Below are 20,979 nucleotides of genomic sequence, written 5' to 3'. Positions count from 1 at the left end.
CGACCTTAATGTCTGACTCTCTTATCAATACCCACTATCGAGACTGTCTCGTGATATTTGAAGGTAGGGATATTGTTACATATCGCGCATTCTCTGTAAAACACAACGAGCAGGTCTTTGTCCGACACATAAACTTTACCAGACTGGAGGGAAGATCTGCCAAACCTTTCACTCGACTTATTCATGCAATCGAGAAACTATGCCACCCGAGCATACTTGCCTACAAGATAATTGTCCTATCGGACTCTGAAGCTCTTTTAGAGTTTAACGTCGTTCCCCTACAACTAGCTGTACTTCTTAATAGCCAGGCGCACGCTTGTACCCACATTAGTGAAGCAATTGTTCTTCGAGTTGCAGAAAGCATTGAAAAGGCCATTGACTACCTCTCTTCCAATCTAGCGGAGTTCTCTGAGCTTCCTGTAAGGTTTGGTGCCGCAGATATCATCTCTAATTACAATCTGGAGGGGCCAGTCTTACTGGATCCTCTGTTCCTGTTGGGATTGGAGACTAGATCTATGAGCATAGCGACCGAAGCGCCTTTAACAGATGTCATATCTCTGAAGCATTGCCTTGGCCTTGTTCTTCTTGAGCTATGTACTTTGCAATGCAGTGAGACTTCAGAGTACGTCAGCCGTGCAGCCGTGCTGGCGGAATCGTCTATTTATACACCTGAAACCCTGCAGTGTGTGTTTTCTTATCTTCAATTTGGTCAACCCACATCCATAGTTCCTCCGTCACTATTTACAGAAAAGCATAATTTAGATTCTTCAGAAACTCTTTCAGAACCCGACATGCCCCAGGGAAGGACGACGCTGATGGAGTGTGTCCTGCTGGATTGTCTGCACGAAGTGGCCAAGTATCTGCCCACAGAAAAGAGGCATACAACAGAGGATGGCAGGACTGCCCTAATGTTGGCATCCTCTGCCGGAAAGTTAGAGTTTGTTCGGCTTTTGGCTCCTCATGAGGCACGGATGCAAGATAATGATGGGTATACCGCTCTAATGCTTGCTGTGGAGAACAATCACTTCGAGTGTGTGGAAGCGCTGTTGGAGTTCGAGGCAGGGCTGAGAACAAAGACAGGAAAGAGCGCACTTGATATTGCTCGCACAATGAGGCGACATGAATGTATGTTACTGTTGGAGGACAAAGACTGCGTAAGCAGCCCGTGGGAAAGACTTATGCATGCAGTGCAATGTTCGAAAATTGATACGGTTTTAGACAACATTGACGCTCTAGACTCTGGCATTTTTGAAGAGGCATTACGCAGAGGAAACACCCTCATATTATCGCTGCTATGCCATAAAATAGCGGCTGATGAACTCCCCATCACCCTCTCTTCCCCCCTTCACAAGCGTGTAGACAAACAAACCAGGCTAATGATGAGTGTATGTAATAGGAATGCACACGACCTTATAGGTTACTTGGATACTCTTGGGCATATATACACACAGCAGCTAGAGTTTCATTCTACAGATAGACGGAGTAAATGCCAGATCACAGGGAGCACGGCTCTGATGATCGCGGCATACACAGGTGAAATAGACAATGTTAAGATGCTCCTGATAGAGCGGGGCATCAGAACAAGCACGGGGAGAACAGCACTTATGATCGCAGCACGGTATGGTCATACAGATGTCTGCAAGCTTCTGTTAGAAGAAGCAGGACTCCAGGATCAGGAAGGAAGAACAGCCATGATGCTAGCCGCACAGTACAGAAGACATGAAGTAGTGCAGCTTTTGCTGCCACACGAGGGCGGGCTAGTCACAAGCAACGGAGAAACAGCATTGATGATAGCAGCAAACCAAGGGTTCGTCGAAGTAGTTGAGGCATTAATAGATGTTGAAGCAGGGCTCCAAACTAAGCATGGAATGAGTGCCCTGATGTTTGCAGTGGAAAATGGGCATGCCGATGTCGCACGGCTGTTAGCTGAGAAAGAACATGGGCTGCAAAAGAAGCACGGACTTTGCGCACTAGCTCTTGCTGCGCAATATGGTCGAAAAGATATAGTTTCTTCGCTCATGGACTATGGAAACGAGAAGTGGAACTTTACTCGGCTCATGTACTCAGTAGCAACTCGGAACTATTCGCTGTTCTTCAAGACACAACCACAGGCAGGACAGCGGACAGTGGGGGGCTACACAGCGCTGATGATTGGAGCCGCCATAGGAAATAGTATAGCGGTGAAGTTCCTCATTAAGCAGGAGGCAGGGATGCAGACAGATAGCGGGTGGTCTGCACTCATGTTTGCTGCATACCATGGACACTCAGATATAGTGAGGAAACTTTATCCTCATGAAGCAGAGCTTTTAACTGCAAAAAAGAAGGACGTCTTCTACTGGGCTGCACGCTCCATTGCCCCCAAGCCAAGCGTTAGGTCTCAGGTCTTGTCTGTTCTTGAAGAATGTCGAAAAAACATATTTTAATTTAGAGATGTTTCCTGAGGTAGCCACTCGCCGTATTCGAGCCCCCAAGGATAAGAATAGCTTGGAGAACATAATGTATGTACGTTCTGTTATCTGTAACGCCTTCCCAGCTACATCTAAGAACAGCTCGGATATTAGAGAAAATATAGAGCTCTTTGCGACGTTACTTCATAGGGGAAGCATCTCAGGGCTTGAAAATGTCCAGAGTGCCATTACAAGTGACAACCTTGAATTTCTAAAGGTGGTGTACTGCAAGGCAGACAACTTCTTAGAAATAAAGACACAGGTTGTTATGTCCTATGCCTATCTCCTTCAGAATCTAACGGAGGACATGCTTAGCTTGCTTTTGCAGTCTGAGCCTATGCAGGACGTGCTCACCTCCGCCCTGTCATCGCCAAATCCGGACATCCGCGGCTACGCAACTGCAAGCCTCAAGTTCATAGCCTCGTCAATTACAGTTAAGCAGCTTAATTTACTGAGTGTTGGCGGCGAATATCCATTTTTAGTGAAGATTACCAACTGCTACGCCACAGGTGAGAAGGACCAGCAGATGGCTGTTAAAGGGTTAATACTGGCCTCACTGCAGCACAGCCAGACTCACAGAGGCCAATTGCCAGAGCTCCTAGAGTGGATAAATCGCGTGTTGCTGGGGCCATTTATCTCTTATATGTGCTACGAGCTATTGGTGATGTCTGTCGACTTAGCCAATCTGAGCGACGGACCATACTGCCCACCGCATGACCCAGCGAAAAGATCTCAGATAAAAGAGCTTCATGAGAAGATCTCAGATATTTTAGACTTCTTCCTTGACTTGAGCTCTGTGCGACACGAGGAGCAATGCATGGAGGTGTCGAGGATCATTACTCAGCGCCTTATTGAGCTGGTGATTGGTCCTGTAATCTTAGTATCTCTTCAGCATTGTCGCTTCGAGAAGGTTGCCCAGCACAACATTAGTTGGCCGATATACAGCTTTTCCGTGAGAGGATGTCTCAGCAATAATGATGAAAAAGCAGATACAGACTCTAATCCGCAAGGAGGACAGCTTGGCGCGCCATCTCTACCCTTGCAATCAACAGGATTGGCCCTTAGTTCTAGAAGCATAGACTCTGTAGATACAAGCAAAGGCAGTGTAATGGGTGACAGCATGATATTGGACAGTAGCTATAACGGAGGACAGTCGCTCTCTGTTTCCGTTTCAATGGATGCAAATCAGGCACTCATACAGAAAATGCCACCTGTTCTACCAGTGCACATAGTGCTCATATTATTGGTACACATTATGAGTACCTTTAGGGGCAGCATCATCGGGCAGTACCTGTACAGGATCTTCTTTCTGGACAAAGGGTCTGTGGAACAGTTGCAAGAGCTCATCGTGTGCCCTGTTGTAACAGGGGCTCTAATAACCATCATATCCTCATCAAATAGTCTGACCCAGAACGCTATTCTCTCTGACTCTCCGGACTTGCAGCACCAAAAGATCTGCTACGGGCCAGCGGTTGTTCGTGAGTGGTGTGAGTACTTTAGTCGAACACATGATAGTGCAAAAGACCCTGTGCTGCTGCGCCTTATTTCAAGGGTCATACAAAAGTACACGGGCATATCCCTATCGTGCGGAAATGATATGTTAGATCTTGTGTTGATTAGGTTTTTCTTGGCCCTTCACACGTATTCACAAGAGTGTGGGGGAGATTCTTCCGCTATTTTTGTTAGTATGCAGGGCCCGCGTTTTGTTGCCCAGACTATTGCATCTTCTTGCAAGAAGCACATGCGGAGCGTGACGCTTAAGCAATTGGTAGACCTAACAGATGTATACAAGAGTAAGCTAGATGGTGCGGAGATACATAAGGATGCCTCCAGGCAAGTGGATGTCCTAGAGGCGTTAGCTGTGCAGGAAAGGGAATGCCAGAAACTTCGGTTGACAATCAGTAGCGAGGGACACTCCCCAGAGTGGAAGACCCTTTTTCCAGAGGAGGACAGCTCATCACATCCTAAAAAGCAGATGCAACACCTCGTACGGCTCTACACAACCCTTTCACTATACCAGGATGAAATAATTCCATATGACACACTGGTAACAATCTTCAAGACCATAAAGCAGAACTTCTCACCCGTTGCTTAGTATAAAACTTCCAGCAGAGCAGATGCCAGACCATTTGTGCTCAGCATCCACTCTTGAGGCTTTGGCATTTCTCGTATGTCTATACGGAGATTAAAGGAAATGACTTTACAGGTATTTAGGGGTGCATTAATGGACACAACCAATCTACCACTAAGTACCCCGGAGTAGTCTCTTGATGCAGAATCAAAATTCACGACTTTTATTTCCACGTTTGTGGGGACAGAAATTCCGAAGTCTGGGGGCTCTGCTATCTTTACATTGCTCATGCTACCAATAAATGAGGATCTTGACGAATGGCCTGCCGGCTTGAGCTCCACTGCAAAGTCAACATTCAGCTGTGCCTTGTACGGAGTAGACAGACGGTGTATTACGATGGTGCATATGTCTCTCGCAACTTTCTTCCCCGTACTCTGGCACCTTATAGAGTCATCAGAGATTGGAGGCTCATACCTGTTATCTGAGCACACTGGCTCGCGAATCTTTGAAGCTAGTGTCACCGGAAGCGACATCTGTGTGTATGCCTTGACATCAGAGCCCTTTGATAGAAGGGGAAGCTCCTTGGTAATCTCCAGTAGAGGCGCATCCATGCTGTCAACAAAAAGCCCATCGCCTCGGTCGTATTCGGGTGCAGCAACACTAAATTCATTGACAGAATCACGCGAAGCATTAGGGTTGTCTGCAGACAACTGAAGAGATTGTGAAAGCGGCTTACGATCGCTATTAAGTCTTCTTTCTGTGCATGCAAGCTCTCTAGAGACTTGTTCTCGCAGTACTTTTGAATATCTTTTATAATGCACGCTCTCAGACCTTCTGCTGGGCTTGTCTTTCTCGACGGTAAGAGGCTTTATCGATGCTGTGCCTCTGCTTAGTGACGCCTTGCTTGGAATAATCAGATCTTCTACAGATGGCCGGGTCTCGTATTCCTTTTGGAGCGTGGCCTGGATGTCCCTCGCTGACTCAATCGGGGAGGACACCATGGCTCGTTTGAGCGCCCGAGTACTAATTGTGCTTGCAGCTATTGCACCATAATCTATAGAACTCCGTACCTGCTTCACTAGTTCGTCCATGTCGGTGCTAGAAGACTTCGAACGATGATTGACGGGTTGTCTGGCAAGGGTCTCCACACACAGATGGGAAGACGGTGCGTCTACAGCTAGTGAAGGGCCTCGACTAGATGTGCTCCTACGTTTGTGTGGAGACATTGAACGGCTCCTCCTGCGTTTTTGGCATGTGTGTAAATCTTGTCTTTCTGTATGCAAAAGCTGTGCTGCGTGGTCAGAACTAGAATGGAAGTTAGGCGTGCAGCTCGTGGGCTCCAATCGATCTATCTCCTTCTTCATTATTTCTAGAGCAAGACCTGGTCTAAGCCGACTATTAAAGTCATAGGTCATAAGACCCGTAACGATTCTTTTTATAACAGATCTTCTAAAGCCATTCAATCTAAGCGCCCCAGGAAAACTTATTTGATTGGAACAATCTAAGTATGGAACGATCCCTTCAAATGACGAGATGAGCTTTTCTTCTGCCTCTTTTTGCAGTGGCAGAGAACCAAGTTGACGAGGAGGACCGAGAGCATGGAAAAGAAGTGTTATTAGCTCAACCCGATAGTCACTGTATGAACTGGTGAAATGGGACTCTATGAACTTTGTGCCAAGAACAACGTAAAGCAGTGAGGCGCCAACCATCCAAGCATCAGTGCTTGGCTGCAGACAGTTTATTGTGCTTTTATAGATAAGAAAGCACTCTGGTGGTATGCAGACATCATAACTGTGGACAGAAGAGTCAATCATAGTAGTTCTTTCTACATCAATCAGATAGGCAGCAAAGGGCATTGGGGGCCCCAGCCGTACGGACAGTTGGGCGGGACTAAGGTAAATATTACTTGGACAAATTGCCCCGTGGGTATACCTCAAGCGACTAAATGTGTCCAGTAAATCTAGCAGCTGAAGCGCTAAGGGTTCAAATAAACCACAGTCTAGTTGCATCTTATCACGCAGTATGCCATACAATGACATATATGGGCGGACGTCGGCTGCGTCATCTCGAGGAATGACCAGCAAGTAATAGCGGATATCACCAGCAGAGCTCTTTAACTGATAGAATGCAGAAACATGCAAGTAGCTAGTGCTTACGAGAACCGTCAATTGAGTGGCGAGCTGCTTAGGCACTTGTTTGGCGGGCAAACAGATGCCGTATGATTCTATGCCTGTCTCACGTGAAATACCAGATATGACTGCATGGCTTAGCACCACTGGGTTTCTGAAGAACGATAGCGCAGCACTCGGCGGCGTTGGAAGCATGCCTGAACGTAAGTGGCGTCGGAGAACAATTTAAAATTTGCTATCCCGGGTGACAGCCTCCAGACCTAAGCACTTTGGTGCAGGTTTCGTCTTGGGCACCTCACTATAAAGCTACGAGCACCTGGCATAGTATTGTTGGTATAGTATTAGTCTTGTTCTATAACTCTTTCATGAGAGTCAGAATAGATGAATGATTGGTTGGACAAGAGTTTTTCCATAGGCTTTAGGAGGCTTAGTACAACCTCTGACATTTTACCAGTTGCTACCAATAAACCGTCAGTTTAAATTGCTCCACACCGTCGTTCTTTTCTTTATCAACAAGTAAATGCTTGTCTGGTGTCATGTTTTAGTGCCTGAAAAGCATTCTTTGCTAACAAGATTGTTTAACTAATAGGCCACTTGTTGCGAACTGGCATCTGCTGCGTGAGTGTGGAAAGACTGTTTAAAAAACGCCGTTAGCTATTCAGCGCGGCATACAATGGAAAATGCGGGCAGTGTCATGGAAAAGTGTCCCATCTGTCGCGCTGATGTTCCGTCTGTGGGTGACACACTCTCCGATCCTATCACAGATCACTTCAGATCAGGATTGTGCACCCCGGAGAAATATGAGTTTGATGTCCTCGACCTTTCTGCATTCCACCCTACTAATATCTTTGTGCTCCTAGACACTCTTGGAAAAATTCCAAATCTGCGCCACCTCTGGCTCAAGCTCCCGTGCCCCGTTTCCCAGCGACCAGCAGCTACCGTCTACGAGAGGTTTACATCTATGCTTTATCAAGAGATTAGTGTGAGAAAGCATGTTTCAGACAGTAACTTCCTATCCTGGCTTGGGTTCTCCTCAGCTGTTCGACAGCGTGGAGAGGCAGAACCTAAAGATACTTTGCGTTCATCTTCTGTGCAAGTGCACGCGTTATCCACAAAGCCACAGCATTATTCACAGCCTATAGATACTAAACATCCCGTTGAAGCACCCGTTTCTTCAACCTCCATTGAGAGTGAGCGGCAGAAGGCTGGTGACGTCTATGAAGTACTTCTCAAGAGCACTAGCCACGTTTGTATACGTTGTGCTATACTTCAAGTGCCCTTCGAGGAAATCACTGAAACCTCACGCTTGCTCATATCATTTACTAAAGTGAAAGACCTTACAGACTCGACTCACGAAATAGACCTGTTGAACATCCTGCGTCAAGGAGGTATCTTTCTTTCTGAACGAATGCTTCTTGAACATCTACACCATACAGACACTACCACGTTTCCTGCAAGAACTACCAATCCTACACGCATAAGAGCTGAGCAGGGCCTTGAGGAAGCTCAGCTAAGGCAATATAAAAGCACTGAGAGACAGCAATCTGCATCCTTGTCCGGTTGCAGCTATGAGCATATGGCTGACCATTCATCGAGCATCAACTATTACAGTGAAAAGAGAGTTTCTCCGGGCACCGGTTTTCATCGATTTGCATACACTGCGTCTGGAGATGCCCACACATCAGATGTCCTGATTAGTGATCGGGGCCATCTCACGATACAGAGTGCAGATTTCGAAGGTTCTTCGTCGCTTGCACCAGCATTCGAGTTATCATACAATACTGCAGGCGAGTCCCCTGCAGGCAATACAAACGATATGGACTTAAACCATCTTATATCTGCTAAAGCCCTTTTACATAATCAAGACAGTCCTCAGGTGGATTGCTTGTCTTTTCCAGAGGATAAGAAATCTTCTCTGGCACAAAAAAGTGAAGTCCAGGCCTCCCCTTCTTTAGAGCAATCCGAACAAGAACAAAAGGGCCAGGGATCTGATATCCAGGGCACCGGAGAGCTTCGTCAATCTAAGTCGTTCTTTAGTTACGTTCTCAAGAGTATCATACGCCAATTCAAGGGAGAGGACAGCGCTACAAAACTCTCAATAATGAGCGGTCTACTGGACTCCATCAGATACGATCTTCCGACCATTGTTGTTAGGCGCCTTATGTCAATTGGTACACGACCCGATTACCTTCCCCTTCTTTCTGCTTTGCTCCCCTCCCTCAAGACGATTGATGGCGTCTCCATTGCACCTACAAAGCAGCGCGAATACGTGAAGGAGATACAGAGTCGTTACTCTTTTCCTCACTATCTCATACTGGAAAGGCTAGAAGATAAGGCGTCCATCTCGAAGAAGAAGAAAACAGACCGAGCTGCGAAGAGTGCATCATCCATCGATTCCCGAGGCACTTTTCCGATAATGAGGAACAGACCCTCCTTATACTTTCAAGAGCTGGAGGGTCAGTACCATAGCTGGCGATTTACACCCACCATTATGCCTTTAGACCTTCCTGCGCGTACAGCGAAGAAACTCTGTGCACGCCACATCTCTAGGATCATTGAGCCTAGAAGCTACAGTATTTTTAATGTGTCCTCTCTTGGTTCCCCATTTCGTCTTTCAACAACACCACCAGAATTGCCGACGGAGTCCACCTTTTCCTTGATGTCTAGGTTCGGTCGCCCAAGCGTACTCCGTGCTTCCCCTTACAATTCTGATATTGCGATCGGTACTGATCAAGGAGATGTGTTTGTTATTGATGGATCGGCGCCTCTTGTTGAGTCTATGCATCGCTATGTTACAATCACGGACTCGTCTAGGCGTGACTACGTGGTGGACATTCCCTTCATGCGCCGCAGGAAGACAGAGGGGCACAGCCAAGACTCCATTGTGGCTCTCACGTGGCTGAGTTCCTCTGCAAACGTTATTGTTGCAGCCACCTCCTATGGTGAGCTGCTTTTTGGACACATGCTCTATGACTACTCACACAGTGCTGCGCATAAGCAGCGACTGAAAAGCCATAGCATCGACGTTGGTCGTACCATTTTAGACTTTGCCCTTAGATCATCCTTCAGCGAGGTTTATTCCGTCGCTCAAGACGCTCTGCGCGTGGTCAACTACGATTTATGCACACTAGTTAATGATATTCCCATAACCAACCTCCTACCGGTGTCTGCAAACGAGCTGGCCCCACGGGCTCCACAGTTTACCAAATGCAGCTACTCTCTGTCATCCTCTCTACTAGGACTGGGTACGCTGTCAGGGCAGATCTTACTTTATGATGTGCGCACACTGTCCTCCAGCTCCAAGCCTGTTCTTACATTGGACAAGTTTTCTGGGCTACCTGTCGAGAGCATCACATTCGGCCTGGATGGACACGTTATTCTTTCTGCTGCACTTGATGGACGAGTGCTACACTACGATGTTCGCAGCGACCACGCTAATCCAGCGGCATCTGTTTACAATTTTTCTTCAATCCGCAGTGCATATAATCACACAAAGGCTGCCTTTATAAACACGTCTAAGAAATTCCTTGTTTCGCAGCACGATACGGGTGTGCTAAAGGTGTTTGACTATCCATCTGGAAAGCAATTCTATGAGATCTATATGAACCCTCTCTTGAAGTGGAACAATACCAACATAATAGACTTTGATGAGCTTCCCATGGCACCTTTCACGTATGCGTGTGTTACTAGGACGAATACGGTGTCCGATGTGGGCGTCATCTCTTTAATAAATAGTTCTAAAGGGTTTATCACCGCACCAGGCGACATAGAGCCAGAATCCGGGTTGTAAACAGTGTGCAGCTTGTGGTTTGCCTTTATCTTCGCACGGCTGTAAGCTTAAGTTACTCACTGAGAGGGTCTGCGATGATTACTCTGCACTCGGTCGAAAATTTTCTGCCCATTCTGTTCACAAAGAAACAGCCGAGAGCTCAGACCCGCATGGTTTGCCTCCAGGATTCGCCGCACAGCGTCAACGTTCATAAAATCGCCATATCCTAAGCATATAGATTCTAGTAAATGCTCATCTATTTTAAAGTTATTGGGCGTTGAGCTCGGCGCAAAAAGATACCTTGGCTTGGCAAAAACGGGCACAGACGGTTCAGAGTAGTACAGTGACCTGCTGTAGTCTTGGGGATATATGCGATCCAGCGCATCGATCGTGATGTTATCTCCAAGAGACCCCATATACTTCTTTGACCCATCCGGTACTGTACTTGTCTGTAAGATGTCATAAATGGCCGAAACCACTCTAGATCCGCCCATCCTTGCGGGACCGCTTTCTTCAGTCGAGCCTCCATGCACACCCATCTGCTTGCTGTCCACGACATCATCTGCCAGTGAAACGGCGAGGATGTTGAATGATGAGATTGCTGTGGCTGATGCGGCTGCACCTGACGTTGTTATCGTGCGGCCCCGGAGCGAGGCATAGTACGGCGATGTGCTTGACCCTTTGATAAATTCTCCCGAAGCATTACCGAGAGTGCTAAGAAACGAGGCTCCAACAGTAGTGAGAAGCTTCTCCATGGGATCTGCTTTAGGAAAGGAGATACGGTATGCGACCCATATCGCCGGGAACATGGGTCTTAACGAGCAGTGTCCAATGAGCCCGGCAAAGACCCGATAGCTATCTGCTCCTGTGTCTTCGTCGTCCATGTTCCCTGCTATGCTGGTCATGTCGGTGAGGGAGCGCTCTCCGAGCTGGCTGGTAGTGGTCGAAAGCTGTACTGACGGAGCGTCGTCCTGCTGGTCATCAGAGCCCAGCAACTTGTCATAGAGAGAGGTCAAGTTGACTATGCTTGTAAAGATAACGGTACTGGGTTGTATGTTGGAGGACTCCTCAGCTGTCAGCACGTCGCTCTTTTCTGTGTTATGCTGGTCACATGTTTCTATGACCTTATCTATAACAGATCCGTCGTTTGCAAGCAAGGATATATTTATGTTATAGAAATTATTAGCTGAGTTCCACGTTTGAAGTTGAAATGGGGCACAATTTCCTCCGACCTTCTTGTAACACTCATAAAACACTTTGCACATTATCAATTGGCTCGGAGGGCCCAACGCAGTAGTGAGTAACTTCATTTCGGTTGAGGTCACCGAAAGATCCTGTGTTAGCGATGATAGTAACTCCGGCTTAGATGTGATTAAACGGTGGAGCCTGAATCTCTCTGCTGCGTAGGAAATAACATATTGGTTGAGGCACAGGTAAGAGCGCATGTAGCTCGTTGTTATCTTGTCCTTCTTCTGGTTGTAGCTTTGCGTCTCTAGTCCTCCAGAAACATATACTATGACCTCCGACCCCGTCGGCCGCGAGTTCAGAAGAGATCCGAACGTTACGCCCTTATCTATGCCTGATGGTGGTTTGTGGTTTTGAGACTTTCTGTTGCTTAAGAAGAAGTTCTTTATGGCCTCCTCCGTGCTTGCTATATTTTGGTACTTATATGGGTAGACGACACGTGCAGCTATCTGACAAAGATACTTGCCAAGAATAACCGAGAACTCCTCTGTGATAACATCTGTTGGTGGGTATGTGTTCATGAGGCTCTTAGCAAGATCTGCACGCAGAATATAGGCCTTTGTAGAGGAGCTGTGAAGTGGCTGGAACACAGAAGGAAGGTAAGAGCAATATATATTTATAGAAATGAAGCTGCAGCCAGGAAGACTGGCGCCCTGCGGAGGAGTGGCAAGATAAATCGGCCATTTAGAATTCATTTGGCAAGCGGTGACATCCGTGTAAACATAATGTATTGGGAGGAACTCTTTAGATATCTTCTCTTTGGATTCTTGCAACTTAGCAGACCAGAAGCGCTTGTCTGGAGGGCCCATGTTCAAAGACTCCAGTTGGCTAGAGGAGCGATGTAGGCGTGTCGATTTCTGAAGAACGCCATAGGTGGGGAACTGTGCGTATAGAGTATATTTGGACTTCTGTATCTTATTTTGCCGATAGCACAACCAGTCAGGTTGAGTGCCAGCTGGGATAGAGGCGGCGTCAGAGTTGTACTCAGGTAGTTCATTTCCTACGGGGATATTGCTGTGGAAGACCTCCATGCAAAACGCCCGTGTCTCATCAAGGACTGTAATGGGCAAACGGGAAATTATACCTATCCCTAGATCCGGCCGGTGCTCCAGAAGAACATCCAAGTCTATCGTTACGGAAAACCCAGTCTCATCAAAGGAAAGGGCAAAGTTTCCAAAGGTACATGCGTCTGTGGTGATCGAGTACGCAGTCGTTTGGGCATGAGATGCACAGAAAACCCGGGACTCTGTAAGCCGCGCGCTCGTTCCCTGCGGTATGCATCTTCCGCAGTAGCTGCAAAATGTGTCAGCTGGGACCGATTGCTGGTTGCAAAAGAACGGAAGTGAAAACATAGCCAATGTTTTCCTTCAACTTTTTCTAAACGCGTCACTCCCCTCTGGACTTGGACCAGTCCAGATAATGCAGTCGGCACAATCAGCTCAATTTACAAATAGGCACCTGAGATGCAACGAGTAGACAACGCGGTTAGAGAGTGCTGTCACCGTGAGCGTTTGTGCGTTCGTGACCGTTCCTCAGAGGGAGCCCTTGATGACCGCCTGGAAGATGTCTGGCTTCTGGATATTAGATCGCGCGTAGTTTTCAAGTGTATATGCCTGGCCTTGGCGCCATCTATCTGCAGTGCAGCTGATAAACACTGATCAAGTAGCCTCCTCTCGTCGGGAGAGGGCTCCTTATGAAGCCAAAGCTCGTATGAGATTCTCGTTCGCCGCACCTTGAAAAGCAGCCCGTTGACAAGGTCGGTAAACTCAGGCAAAGAGCAGCCAACAAAGAGGCTCAGAAGCGCCAAGGCCCGGCCCTCCAGATCTGCCTTGACCTGTGCCCAGTGCAGAGGATTGCTTTTGATCAGCTGCTCGTCTTCTTCGTGACTGTACGAATAGACCGCCCCGTTAGAGTTGTCTTCACTCTCCCAGGTGACGCTCTTCCCCTCCTTGAACCAGTAGTAAGTGAACCCATCGTTGGCATCCAAAAACGACGGGATGTTATCGACGACACGCCAGAGCTCCTCGATAGTCTTGATTGGCGTGGTGGTGATCTGCGTGACTAAGTTTCGGAACGAGTCTTCTGTGACCTCGCGGCTCCCAAAGGTTCCTGTGAAATAGAGGTGGACCCCGAACGGGAGCGAGTAGTCGGTCATTCTGGCCAAGAAATAAATGCATTATTGAAGCCCTTTCAAAAAAACAAATATATAATTTCAGATACTTTTAGATGTCCGGGCCAAGTCGTCAAGCTCAACAACTGCAACCAGCAGCTTAGGATGTGCGTGACGAAAAGAGGGGCTTCAAGACAGGCATACTTCGCAGCTGAGTCTCTATAACAGGGGTTCTGCCCTGAAGGCGATCAAATTCGAGCTTATTAAATATTTTAATTGCAAAACTTAATAAAAATGTTCTAAATATTATAAAGAGCCTCAAAAAATGTTCACCGATAGTCCATCTAGCCCAGAATCTGCCTTTTGTAGCACATCGATCTATTCAGACGACTCTACAGCCAGGGAGACCCCAGCCACGGGGTCCTTCAGTCACACTTCTTTCTCTTCTTCGTGTAGTCAAAATCTTAACATGCACATCGGTGTACGTGATTCTGGTTTCAATTCTTCAATCTTTCCCCCAGTAATATCACATCAATCCTACGGTCTTCCCCCTCCCGGTCTTTCACTAGTCAGCGCCTCTGCATGCACAAAACCCGGTTTCCAGTCCACCGCACAAGTCCACTATCAACCCCAACCAGTCTTACACTATCCCTCCATCAACGAGTCCACGCCTCCCATAGTCCCCTTGTCCATAAACACGCAGTTAGAACCAATTCCTCAATATGGTATTTCTAGTTTTGTTCCCGTCGATCAATATGCTCAACAATCTATTGCACCATCGTCCTATTATTGCCCCGTCAGCCCGCCTTGCCAAACTGTTCCGGTTCCCTACCCTACAGCCACAACGCCATATTCTTCTCCCCAGCTGAGCGACTCTCAATCACAATCACAGAAACCTGGTATTCCCTCTCCGAGCTTTTTGGCAGCCAACATTGTAAGCATGTATACGACTAAGCAAGGAAGCAAGAATCTCCAATCACTTCTTTCGGCTCATGGAAAGGCTGCGGTCCAGGCTATCCTTCCTCACCTTCATCCGCACTTGATTCCCTGCATGTTTCACATCTACGGCAACCACATTCTCCAGGCCATGATCAACCAAGCAAGGCAGCAGGTCGGTCCCATCCTTTACAATCTGCTAGGGGATCCACGAATTCTGGTTCAGGCCTGTATCAACACGTATGCATCCTGGGTGGTGAGGACCCTTTTTAAAGAAGGCCAGATAGATCCGGCGGTCCTCAGCCAGGTGATTGAGAACTTTGCAACAATATGCAATAATACCTGTGGTAACTACGTGATCCAGCACCTCTTGGAAAACAAGAAGTGCCCAAAGTCTATCATACAACAACTCATCAATGATGCTCCCGAGTTGGTCTTCGGTAAGTACTCCTCTCATCTCTTAGAAAAGCTAATCAAGGAAAACGTTCTGCCCAAAAATTTCCTCTTGCCATTTATCAGCAAGGTAGCTCTCACGCGCTATTTGCCAACGATCCTGGAGTCCAAATACGGCTCCTATGTTATTGAAAAAGCCATCTTGAAGGTGGTGCAGATTCATGGAATGATTGACACCGTGACAACCATTCTTCGAATTTGCAAATATTACATCCAAAAGAGCTCCAAGCACTACAAGAACATCCTCGACGGCTCAACTGTTATAGTTTGCGAGACAGCTGGCTGCGTGGGAAATTGTGCACTGTGTTCTTTTTTCCAGACATCCCGCCAAGCATTTGATATGGATAAGATCAAGACAATGCTCGAGTCCATCGAGTCCGTCAATCGCTCGTTTATTGAGAATGTTCCCCAGTATGAGGAGCTACAGCCTCTGGCACTTCCCTTTTTCTGTTAGACGTAGGTATAGATAATGAGTTAATAAATTTTTTCTTAAGGCTTTCGCAGGCTTCCCTGCGGGGGTATTAACGTTCGCACCGGGTCAGGGATTCCCAACTACATGCAATTTTAATTAAAAAGTCACCAAATCTACCCTTTCATTTACAATTCTAAGGGGTTTGTCTGAAACCTCAAAGACAGTTCCTTTGAACATTAAATGAAATGCGTTTTTGTCCCCCAGAGGCTCTGTTCCTCGTAGGGACTTTAGTGCGGACGCGACCCCGCGGGTCAGATGTGCCCCAGAAGGGCCGCATAGCGCAGATAAAAATCGTGGGTGGCCCAGAGGGCTCCAAAAACCAACTCTTTAATGTGAGGTTTTTTTGTGTCGCAGGGTCCGCCGAGGCACGAGAAGCCAAACAGACCTCATGGTATCGCTACGATGAGCTCGAGTATCTAAACCCACCCACTGCCAGCAAAACGCCCCTATCCTTCGAGCAACGGACAATTGGAGAGGTCTGTATGGGGAACGTGCGCATGGTCACATGGTACTACTCTCCGTTCCCTCCTCCCTATACACACTTACCAGAGATCTTTATCTGCCCGTTCTGCATGCGTTACATCCGAAAGAAAAAGACCTACACAGCTCACATTCAGAACTGTGACATGAGGCGCCCTCCGGGCTTGAGAATATACGACGACGGCCTCCTCGCAGTCTACGAGGTTGATGGACGGCTCAACAAGCTGTTCTGTCAGTGTCTATGTCTGTTTACGAAACTTTTTTTGGATAGCAAAACTCTCTTTTATGACACAGATATTTTCCTCTTTTATGTTATGACCGTACGCACCGACGTTCTTGACGAAGAAATGAATGCTTCTCTTCGGCGTCGTGGAGGCCCAGCTGTTGAGCCAGTTTGCAATCTTCGCTATCCCACAGGGGAAACAATAGTCGGGTACTTCAGCAAAGAGAAGTGTGAAAACAATATTCTAGCGTGTATTCTGACCTTTCCCTGCTTTCATAGAATGGGCATAGGCTCTCTACTGATTGATTTTGCATATCTCCTTGGACAGATGGAGAATCGGCAAGCTGGCCCAGAGGAGCCTCTTTCAAAGCTTGGGCTATTGGGCTTTACAGCATACTGGTCGAACAAAGTCCTTGAGTATCTTCTTCAATACACTTTTGGGATTAACTTGGAAGAGCTCCTTCAAGTAAGAAGAAATGGCTCGATGGCCACACTTAGTTCAGAGAGCGTGCCAGTCTCACTTGACGCCCAGAGCGAATCTTCAATGCACACACTTGGGACAGAGAAGGAGCTAACCTTCTCCCCCGTGCCTTCCAGTCGCGGAGCTTTTGAAGATGCAAAGCTTCCAAAGAAGTCTGAGCACGTTGATCTTGTTTACATTTGTGAGCAGACTGGCCTACTTAAAAAGCACGCCATGGCTGGGCTACAAGAGTTACCTTATATCCGGTTTCGCAACACAGATTCATTCGACATCACCCATACCAATATGGAGAAGTTGCTACAGCATTACTTGAAGAAAGAGTCCAAGAAAGTAGGACGCCTGCTTTGTCACAGGCTTCGTCAAGAAAGTTTACACTGGGAGGCCTATACAACGATGTACAGGCGCAGAGACAGAATAGTATGAAGAGTGTGCGGATAGTCCCTCTGTCCTAGAAGCCTTAATAGGCCCTTTACTTTTGAGCACTAGGTTTATATGCTAAGTTAACGGGGATAATGGGGCTATCTACTCTTCCTGTCCTGTTAGAGTCCACAGATGCATCAGACCTCCGCTGTCTGGAACGGCTGCTTGCCCTGCTGCCTTGGCGACTAGACACCCTAGTACGGGACTCGCTTTGGGAGTCGCCGTTTACGCTTGCTGTACCGTAAGTTGTGCATGAGTTGTCTTTATTGAGCCCACCAACTACTATGTCATCTCTTTTGGCTCCCATTTCGAAGAGTTTGTTCTCCAATTGTACTATGATATTCTTCATTTCTCGCTCTTTTACTTTCATCCTTTCTACCACGTTGAATGCTCTTCTGTACAAGTCCTTGTACTTCTTGGCCTGTGACCTATAGTGATCAAACCTTTCCCGGGTGAACATGGTCTCTCTATCTGTCTCGGTCTCCTCATCGGCATTTCGAAGCATGCCCATCATCGCTTCTTCATGGTCCCTTATCATCTTAGCTCGGTCATCCTTCATTCTCTGGATCTCCTTAAGTAGGCGTTTCTTCTCTTGGCGCAACGAATCCCGTTCATCCACTGCATAGCTTAATTGTTTCATCTTGTTCTCCAATTCCTTGAACTCCTGCCTCTGTTCTGCTTTATAGGCCTTTCGTGAAGCCTCTGCAGCCTCGCGCTCAGTCTGCAGGGCGGCCTCAAGCTCTCTGATCTTCTGTCGATAAGATGACAATAGGGCGTCGTCCTTGTGTGCATTACTTAATAAGGTGTCGAGGTCAGAGACGCGGGAGTTTAGTTGCTTTATAGTAGCCTTGAATTTATCCGTATCCATGTCATGCTTCTTCTTTATTCCTGCCAGCTCGTTGTTTGCAGCCTCCAAAAACTTGGTCTTTGTCGTTATATGACCTTTCAGTGACTCTACTTCAGACTGGTATTTGCTTAGCTCTTTTTCATAGTTCTTTATGCTCTCTTGTAAAGATACTATTATCTTATCTTTCTCAGAATCCCCTGTGCGTACAGATGTGAGCCGTGCTTTCTGCATGGTGATTTCGGTAATTTGCTGCCGGTTTTCTAGCTCTAAATCACTAACGCGTGCCTTATAATCCGCAAGTTGCTCTGCAAGATCCTCTGATGTAGCTAGGGCGGCCTTCAGGCGTGCCTCAGCTTCAGTGAAATCAGCTGCAAGCGACTTCTTCTCTATCTCGAGTTTGCTAGCCTTTCCAAGTAGTTCGTCAACCACAGAGTCCTTTTCTCTGAGCCTCCGTTCGTACTCTGAAAGCATCTGTGTGTGTTGCTCAATCTCTTCACTGCGCATTGTCCGCGCAGCGCGAGAGTTTTCGTCCAGAAGCGCTTGCAATCTGTCCTTTTCCTGGGTGAGATATGCATTCCTTGAAGACAGTTCATCACATTCCATTTCTTTTGCACGAATCTCTGTGATAAGCTTATACTGCTCTCCTCTAGCGTCTTCGTACATCTTTTGCATATTAACAAGTTCATCTAGAAGGCCTTGATTCTGAGGCCTGGAAGATGGTGCTCGAACCACAGCCTCTAATTCTGCTCGTTGTTCTGCATAGCGGGCCATTTGTTCCTTGAGAACCCGATTCAGGTCTGCGTCGCGCTGATCAATCTCTGCATTAAGCTCCGCAATTTTTGCTTCGTACGCCTTCTTGAGTGCGTCAACGTGCTTATCCGTCTGAAACCCTCCTGTAATGTGGTTTGACAGCTCCTCCTCTAGCTCGATCACTCTTCGTTCTAGCTGGCCTATCTTCACTTGGTTCCAGTTCAGTTCTTGCTGTGCCTTGTCAAGATTGATTGTCTTTTCCTCTAGTGCATTCATCATGTCACGAGTGTGTGTCCGCGAGGTTTCACCCTTCTGCTGTGCTTCTAGCAAGCGTGTAGCAAGCGCATTGTTCTCTATCTTCAAATCTTCCATCGTCTTTTCCTCACGCCTTCTGAGCGCATCTGCCTGTGTCTGTGCTTCCTCCATCTCTGCTCGAAGTGCTAAGAGATTCTTTTCTGCACTTTCAGCTTTCCGTTGCAGCTCACCTTTCAGAGTTTTATGCTCTGCCAAGTCCTCGGTGAGCTTGGTAATCTTCTCTTTGAGGCCGTTAAGTTCACCAAACTTAGCAATCATATCTGTCTTCAGGACCATGAGATTGTCTATGAACTCATCCTCTGACATAATAACATCTTGAACCCCAGAATCTATCATACTGGTGGCGAGCTCGCTTCCCTGAATGCTATCGAGTCGCAAGGATCTCTCCACACTCAATTCTGCTTTTTCACCGTTCAAATTAAGGATATTCATCACTTTGTGGATTATTCTTCTCTTTCCCCGCTCTCTGATCTCCCTTTTTGCATCTCTGAACTCTCCTACAGTGATAATTACACTCTGGTCCGCCATAATATCCGTCTGTACAGGTGCATCGTAGATTTCCTTGTTCAGAAGCTGCTCCAGAGACGCTGCAGCTGCTTCCAGGTCGCTCTCGCGGTTCTGAAACTCCACTCCAAGTGTCTCAATATCTTGCGTCAGAGTTTTAATTTGACCCAAAAGTGCTTCCTTTTCTGTTTTTAGTAAAGCTATGGACTCTTCTTTAAGTTTATCTTGCTGTTCCATCTGATGGTAATCAGTGCTGAGCTTTGTCACGTGTTCAGCAAGCTTCTGGTTATCCTCTTCTAAGGTTCGGATGTGACCTTCAAGGGTTGAGGAGCTTTGGTCAAAGTGTCTACTTTTGGCCAAGTGTTGGGCTCGCACCTGCTCAAGCTCATCTCTGGCTTGATAAAGATATTGATTGAGGTCATCACGTTCTTTCTGAAGGCGTAGTGCGCGTTCCTTTTCTTGGTCCAAGGCCTGCTGAAGCATGTCTGCGCTCATTCGCGTCGAGTCAAGTGTGTTTCTTAGCTCATTGGCGATCTTTTCAAGTCTATGTCTCTCCAGAAGATAATCATCCCGGCTGATCATGTTCGTTTGAGAAGCTGCCAGTGTGCTTCGCTGAGCAGCCGTTTCATTAATTAATTTGCGCACTTGCAAAGAAAGTTCTCGGTTATCTCTTTGGAGGGCTTCATGCTCTACTTTAAGAATGGCTAGTTCATCCAGCTTTTGCTGAACATTTGTGTTAGACGATTCAGTTAATAGGTGACCCGAGCGGTCAAGCCTAGCAGTTGCCGCACGTGGCGTGGCTGCAAGCGAAACAAGCCTGGACGTGCCTTGACTTGTGGTGACCTCGCGTGCAGACGCAAACCTGCTGATTTCTGCGCGTATTAGCTCGCATTCGCGGGTCATTTGGCCGAGTTCTTCTTGAGTGAAAGAGGGGAGCTCACTGGGGCGTAGAGATGGGTAGATGTAATCGATGTCTATGTCTATGTGCACATTCTTCTCGCGTACCTGGTTGTAGAGCTCCAGAAACCCCTTTTTCGCTAACGTTAACTGCATGTCCTTAAGCTGAAGCAGCTCCGTCTGCACTTTAACGTGGTTCTCCGAATTGGACAGCTCACCTTTCACTCTATGAAGCGCTTCAGTAACAGCTTGAAGATTCTGCGACGCTTGATCTTGTGTCCCGAGTGCAGCCTCCAGGTTCTCTCTAAGGGCTTCATTCTCTCGCTTCAAGTTATCAAACTCGAGAATGAGCATATTCATAGATGCCTTGTCCACGAGCACTTGCCCTTCGGCCATTTCGGAACCCTGAAAACAGATTTTGGCTTTTTTA

General features: G+C 47.2%; 9 protein-coding genes across 9 annotated transcripts; 5 read left to right on the top strand and 4 right to left on the bottom strand.

Annotated features, from left to right (window-relative positions):
* Positions 1–8: 8 nt before the first annotated feature.
* GL50803_0014636 (Ankyrin repeat protein 1) lies at positions 9–2,423 on the top strand (the record flags this gene model as incomplete). The annotated part of the gene is made up of 1 exon (XM_001706359.2): positions 9–2,423. One exon carries the CDS (start codon positions 9–11, stop codon positions 2,421–2,423), a length of 2,415 nt encoding a protein of 804 aa, XP_001706411.2.
* Positions 2,424–2,430: 7 nt separating this feature from the next.
* On the top strand, positions 2,431–4,542 carry GL50803_0017260 (uncharacterized protein; the record flags this gene model as incomplete). Its single annotated transcript, XM_001706360.1, has 1 exon — positions 2,431–4,542. The coding sequence occupies one exon, from the start codon at positions 2,431–2,433 to the stop codon at positions 4,540–4,542; it is 2,112 nt and encodes a 703-aa protein (XP_001706412.1).
* On the bottom strand, positions 4,539–6,842 carry GL50803_0017259 (uncharacterized protein; the record flags this gene model as incomplete). The annotated part of the gene is made up of 1 exon (XM_038045912.1): positions 4,539–6,842. One exon carries the CDS (start codon positions 6,840–6,842, stop codon positions 4,539–4,541), a length of 2,304 nt encoding a protein of 767 aa, XP_037901605.1.
* A 499-nt stretch (positions 6,843–7,341) lies between these two features.
* On the top strand, positions 7,342–10,437 carry GL50803_0014633 (uncharacterized protein; the record flags this gene model as incomplete). Its single annotated transcript, XM_001706361.2, has 1 exon — positions 7,342–10,437. One exon carries the CDS (start codon positions 7,342–7,344, stop codon positions 10,435–10,437), a length of 3,096 nt encoding a protein of 1,031 aa, XP_001706413.2.
* Positions 10,438–10,493: 56 nt separating this feature from the next.
* On the bottom strand, positions 10,494–13,013 carry GL50803_0023897 (uncharacterized protein; the record flags this gene model as incomplete). Its single annotated transcript, XM_038045980.1, has 1 exon — positions 10,494–13,013. One exon carries the CDS (start codon positions 13,011–13,013, stop codon positions 10,494–10,496), a length of 2,520 nt encoding a protein of 839 aa, XP_037901604.1.
* Positions 13,014–13,159: 146 nt separating this feature from the next.
* On the bottom strand, positions 13,160–13,816 carry GL50803_0017261 (Eukaryotic initiation factor 4E; the record flags this gene model as incomplete). The annotated part of the gene is made up of 1 exon (XM_001706362.1): positions 13,160–13,816. One exon carries the CDS (start codon positions 13,814–13,816, stop codon positions 13,160–13,162), a length of 657 nt encoding a protein of 218 aa, XP_001706414.1.
* Positions 13,817–14,096: 280 nt separating this feature from the next.
* Positions 14,097–15,614, top strand: GL50803_0017262 (uncharacterized protein; the record flags this gene model as incomplete). The annotated part of the gene is made up of 1 exon (XM_001706363.1): positions 14,097–15,614. The coding sequence occupies one exon, from the start codon at positions 14,097–14,099 to the stop codon at positions 15,612–15,614; it is 1,518 nt and encodes a 505-aa protein (XP_001706415.1).
* A 203-nt stretch (positions 15,615–15,817) lies between these two features.
* GL50803_0017263 (Histone acetyltransferase MYST1) lies at positions 15,818–17,239 on the top strand (the record flags this gene model as incomplete). The annotated part of the gene is made up of 1 exon (XM_001706365.1): positions 15,818–17,239. One exon carries the CDS (start codon positions 15,818–15,820, stop codon positions 17,237–17,239), a length of 1,422 nt encoding a protein of 473 aa, XP_001706417.1.
* Positions 17,240–17,285: 46 nt separating this feature from the next.
* GL50803_00104139 (uncharacterized protein) lies at positions 17,286–20,945 on the bottom strand (the record flags this gene model as incomplete). Its single annotated transcript, XM_001706366.2, has 1 exon — positions 17,286–20,945. The coding sequence occupies one exon, from the start codon at positions 20,943–20,945 to the stop codon at positions 17,286–17,288; it is 3,660 nt and encodes a 1,219-aa protein (XP_001706418.2).
* Between the last annotated feature and the right edge of the window lie 34 nt (positions 20,946–20,979).

This window comes from Giardia intestinalis, chromosome 1, assembly GCF_000002435.2.
Source record: "Giardia intestinalis strain WB C6 chromosome 1, whole genome shotgun sequence".
Classification (NCBI taxonomy): Eukaryota; Fornicata; order Diplomonadida; family Hexamitidae; genus Giardia; species Giardia duodenalis.
The sequence above is the reverse complement of the archived record's forward strand: the minus strand, read 5'-3'. Positions and strand labels throughout refer to the sequence as shown.